The sequence below is a fragment of the Camponotus floridanus genome, unplaced genomic scaffold (genome assembly GCF_003227725.1).
Source record: "Camponotus floridanus strain SB8 unplaced genomic scaffold, Cflo_v7.5 scaffold379, whole genome shotgun sequence".
Taxonomy (NCBI): Eukaryota; Metazoa; Arthropoda; class Insecta; order Hymenoptera; family Formicidae; genus Camponotus; species Camponotus floridanus.
In genome coordinates, this window is record NW_020229524.1 from 25,775 (window position 1) to 31,008 (window position 5,234).

General features: G+C 54.7%; 1 protein-coding gene across 1 annotated transcript; it reads left to right on the top strand.

The window, feature by feature from the left end:
- Nucleotides 1-345: 345 nt before the first annotated feature.
- LOC112638820 (matrix metalloproteinase-24-like) lies at nt 346-2,026 on the top strand. Its single transcript, XM_025411131.1, has 2 exons — nt 346-740; nt 832-2,026. The coding sequence occupies exons 1-2, from the start codon at nt 346-348 to the stop codon at nt 2,024-2,026; spliced, it is 1,590 nt and encodes a 529-aa protein (XP_025266916.1).
- Nucleotides 2,027-5,234: the final 3,208 nt, after the last annotated feature.

Below are 5,234 nucleotides of genomic sequence, written 5' to 3' on the forward strand. Positions count from 1 at the left end.
AATTTTTTGTACGAATGAGGAATAATTTTTTGTACGAATAAAAAAATCATTTTCATACGAATAAAGAGTCGTTTCTTTTCGATCACCTCTCTAGCGCGTCCTAGAGTATCCTTCCTATCCCTTTTCTATTTTTTTTTTGTCATCGTTGTTTCTTTTTTTAAAAAAAAAAAAGTTCGCTCTCTCGATCATCCTTCTCGCGCGTCCGAGCGTACGTACCCTCCCCTCCCCTCGCCTCCTCCTTCTCCCTCGTACTCGCGTTCCGGCGGAGAACGACGACGCATCGCCGAAGGACGCGGCGCATGATAGTTCGCCACCGTCCCGACCCCCGCGCGTCTCGCACGAGCCATGACGCGCGTCGCGTTATCGCTCGCGCTGACGATATCCCTGCTCGCGGCCGTCGCGGCGACGTCGACCCACGATGTCGTCGCGGAGACGTCCCGTTATCTTCGAACCTACGGCTTTCTGGAGAACGAGGAGAATCATCAGCAGTCGTCGCTACTGGACAACGCGACCGCCCTGAGCGAAGCGCTGTCGTTGTTTCAGGAATACTACGGTCTGCCGGGAAACGGCGTTCTGACCGTGGAAATGATTCGCGTCATGCGCAGGCCGCGATGCGGCGTCGCCGACATTCGCGCCTACAGCCCGTTGACGAGAAAGTGGCCGAGGGCGCATCTCACGTGGAACTTCAAACTAGCGAATAGAGATACTCTGCGCACGACTCAGAGCGCGTTCGCTCTGTGGTCCGAGCAATCCGCTCTGACGTTCTCGCGCGACTCGCTGCGCCCCGATATACTGATATCCTATCAATCCGGCTCACGCGTACGAGAACAGCGACAACGGGGGCTCGTGCCCGTCGCCGTTCGCGGGACCGGGATCGGTCGTCGCTCACGCGTTCTTTCCGACGGGAGAGCCCGATCAGGTCACCGAGGTGCACGTCGACGAGACGGAGCCGTGGCACATCACGCTGACCAAGCCCTCGTCGGACAGGCTGTATCTCCTTCAGACGCTGACGCACGAGATCGGTCACACTCTGGGTCTGACTCACAGTACGAGGGATGACTCGGTCATGTACGCGTACACGCCTTCGGAGGAAAGGCGATATCCGCTCAGGCTGAGCGTAGAGGACGTCGTAAACGTGCGAAATCTCTACGGATCGAGAGAGACGACGACTCCTAGGATCGTCGACGTCACTCGACCGACGACCGCGACGACGACGACGAGAACGACGACGACGACGACGGCCTCGAAAACGACGACGGCGGCCGCGGCTCAGCCGACGACCGCGAGAACGGTCGAGCCGCCGCTCGTTCCCTCCGATACCACGGATCTATGCGCCTTGAAGCGCGTAGACGGAGCGCTAATCATGAATCGTCGCCTGTACGTCGCGCGTAAACGCAACGTGTGGCCCGTCGATATGAGGGAGAGACGCTACGGAGCGCCCTTCTCGTTCGCCGACTACTTTAAATTCCTCCCCCGCAATCTCACTCGCGTATCGGCCGTGTATCAGAGACCGTCGGGCGATATCGCGATATTCGTCGGCGACTACGTCTACCTCGCCGATTCGAATTTTCATCTTAAAGCGGGATGGCCTAGATCCGTCGAATACGTCGGATTTCCCCGCGACGCTAGGATAAACGCCGCGATAAACACGCACGCCGGGCGCAGTTACGTCATATACAACGACGATAAGATAGCCGAGATGAACGACTGCGCGATGACCGTCGCGAGGCACGGCGCTCTGCGGGACACGTTTTCCGGGATACCACCCGCGATAACGGCCGCCTTCCGTCACGTCGACGGTAATCTCTATTTTCTGAAGAAACGCGACTATTACGCGTACAGCGAGTTCCTCGACGCGATAATCTCGGCCGGTCCGTTCGATCTTAGCATACTGGGAATAGAATGCCCAGCCGATGGCATTCTGCATCGATTGAGCGAACTCGTCTCCAAGCTGTATCGCCTGGAATACGCGTCCTTCGAAAGACCGCGCAACGGCGGCGACGACGACGACGATGACGATGACTAAGATCAGGAAATCCTGAAACCTAACGTTAAGATTACATTTAATATGCTGTTCTAAACCGCTGTTCTAAACCGCTTCCGCTGCATTAATTAACGCGCGCGTCGAGAATAAAGATTTCGCGACGACGATCGAGATCGCATCGTATATAAGACGCGTCTCGATCGTTGCGCGCGACATTTCCAACGATACTCGCGATTAACGCGCGTTCGATTCTCAACGGACGTCTACGACGAATCTCTCTACGACGCCGTCGCCAGCGCAGTGTCTTCCTACGAACATCGAAGCCCTGTTCGCGAGACCGATCATGTTCGCCGGACTAGGACAGGAGTACCGCAGAGTGTTCGGGGACTCGTCCTCGACGCCCGCGACTCCGTCGGCGCCGCCGATGACGGGCCCCTTCGTCGTCCCGCCTAACCGTCGAGACGATTACGCGGCTTCCGCCAAGGACGAGGATACCACCCGCGATCGTTCGGACACTCCGCCCGTGATCAAGAAAGCACGATTGTACACCGAGGACGAGTGAGTACGCGCGAGTCACCTCGCCCGAGCGCTCTCGATCTCCGCCTCGATCGGCTATTTCTCCAAAATAACGTAGTCTTTTTTTTACAGATGGAATAGAAACTGGCTGTTCAAACGCGAGATCAATTTCGCGAGACATCCGATTCGAATACTAAGAAGACGATATCCTCTGACCAAGACGGCGTACAAATATATCGACATCGCCGTAGCCATGAAGCGCGAATCTCGAGTCGACATCGTCCTAGAAGACTGCCACGGAAAGGAGATATCTCTGACGCCCGACATGTGGAAGGATCTGCTCGCTCTGCGCAACGATATACTGCCTGTATTTCGAGAACGAATTGGACGAGGCTGTCGCGCGCCCTCCGACGTCCATAATCGTCGGAACCGTGACGCTTCGATTCGGCAAGATAAACAATCTGAAGACTCTGCGCTTCGAGACGCCGAAGAATCGCATCGCTCTGTCGCAATCCACCGTGAAGGCGCTGTTCGTTCTCGAGCTGTGCGTCAATCGCATCATCGCGTCGTTGACCGTGCGTACTCGAGACCGTGGACGCCAAGTTATCGCGTTTTCTAGATATCGCGACGGAGACCGACCACCCCGGCGATATTCCCGAAGCGATTCGCCGGCACGAGCACTTCAACGCGAACGATCTGATCGACTGCGAGTTGCACGCTCTGCTGTTCGGACTCTATCACAATTTGTAAGGCGAAACGATCGCGAGTACCGATGTTATTCTCGACGTACACATGTATCTACGCGTGTAACTTCGCGACGTAATAAATAAACGAATAACTAAATAAATTGTACGCGTAATTTATTATCTCTCTCTCCTAGATTTACGTCGCCCTCGTCTCTCCTCGCTTCGCGAAGAATTCCCTCCTCCTCCTCCTGCTCGAAATAAATCTAATATACATCGTACATTATACATCGTATAAAATAATATTTTGTATAAAATCGTACGTTATATAAATCTTACGTCGTATCTCTTCCAGGGCAGCGTCGAATACAACCGCTCTATTATCAACGTCGACCTTATCTCGCGCGACGCGCCCGACGCCGGGGCGATCGCCGCTTATCGCGCGCGCCTAGCGCGCCGCGTCCAGAGACGCTCCGACGCGCCGTAACCAGGGACGCGCGCCCGCCGTAACCAGGGACGCGCGCTCTCTCCCCCCCCTCTCCCTCGCTCTAGCGCCGAACCGCGCTCCCCCTCGCCCTCCCGCCGCCGCGTGACGTCACGACCCTCCGTTTACCCACCCGACGGCGAGCGGCTCCCCTCGCCCTACCTACCCCCCTGCTCACCCGCGCCGCCGTCACCCTGCCCCTCAGATATCTTTCTATCTCTCTCGCTCTACGAGACCTCTCTCTCGCACCCGTGGAAAAAGTGGGTTAGAATCGACCTATTCTCCCTACTTACAATTAATCTCGAAGTTCTAAGAAAACGCGCAATACTATGAATCTATCTGACAAGGAGCGGTTATTACGATCGCTTCGTAAGGATGGAGTTTCTAAAAACAATAGTTTCAAAAACGGGAGTTCCTGTAACTCAAATTCTCACGAACGGTCTCTTACTGTGTGTGAGAGAGAGAGAGAGAGAGAGAGAGAGAGAGAGAGAGAGAGCGGTAATATTTCTCTAATTTCTCCGGCATTCGCTTATTGATCCGCAATTTCGACAGCCTCGCAGAGATCGTATTACTTAATTGCGGGTCCGGCAATTTCCTTCGAGCGCACTCAAATTAGACAGCCAAAAAAAATACGACCGCAGTTTGATAACGCGCTGTACTACAAGATATTTGTTTCGCGAGGAGAGATCTCGCATGCGACTGGCGGACGACACCGGCTAAGTTCGATAGCCGGCGGCGGTCGGAGATTTTCCTCTCACGGCGACCGGACTTTTTCTGCGATACCCGCAGCTCAAATCTCGGCAATCGGGTAGATGCAACAATTTTCGTGTTACACCCCCGATGCCTTCGATAGGCTGAGAATGAGTTATTTCCTCAGCCTCAATACCCTATAAGGAACGCCGGTGCGACAATCCCGCACCGCGCCCCTTCGATAGCCGCAATATTTGTCAGGAATTTCCTGACCTCAGATATCGATGCTTAGAATCGTGCGATACCCGCACACCGCGACAATTTCGAGGAAATAAGTTTCTTTGTCGAGACGAATAATTCGCACGCACACAATTGGACGCGACAATAATACGCAGATTCACGCAATATTCACGAACGACGATGATACTACACGAAGACTCATTGATCACGACTAATTACGATCCACAGACTCGCTCTGAGACATATTTCAGAGGTGCGAGACGCGGCGTAGACAGCCAAAAGACAGCCCGTGCGAACTACGCATTTCTCGCGATTTATGACTCACGCGGTCGATATCCGACGGCCGAACGCTACGCGTATTACTCACCCTAAAACCCGGAGAGACAAGTATTACCCTATCGATACGCACTTCCGTCGCAAATGTCCGCGCTTCCTCGGCCGCTTATCTCCGGTCGCCCGAAAACCACAAAATTCGACCGACTCGGCAGAAGGCTCAAGCGGTCGCGATAAACGCCGCAATGGCGACGGCGATAGAACGGCCGGCGAGCGGACACAATTAATTACGCAGTGCACAATAATTCGTGGGCAACCTCACCGATGGAGCTCCTCCTGTCTGCGGGGATGATCCTCGGCCTCG

What these genes read in the sequence shown, in the direction of transcription:
- LOC112638820 (XM_025411131.1), top strand. Translation starts at nt 346, where the DNA reads ATGACGCGCGTCGCGTTATCGCTCGCGCTGACGATATCCCTGCTCGCG. An exon ending in CAGAGCGCGTTCGCTCTGTG is followed by an intron (nt 741 to 831) that starts GTCCGAGCAATC and finishes GTACGAGAACAG; the next exon opens with CGACAACGGGGGCTCGTGCC.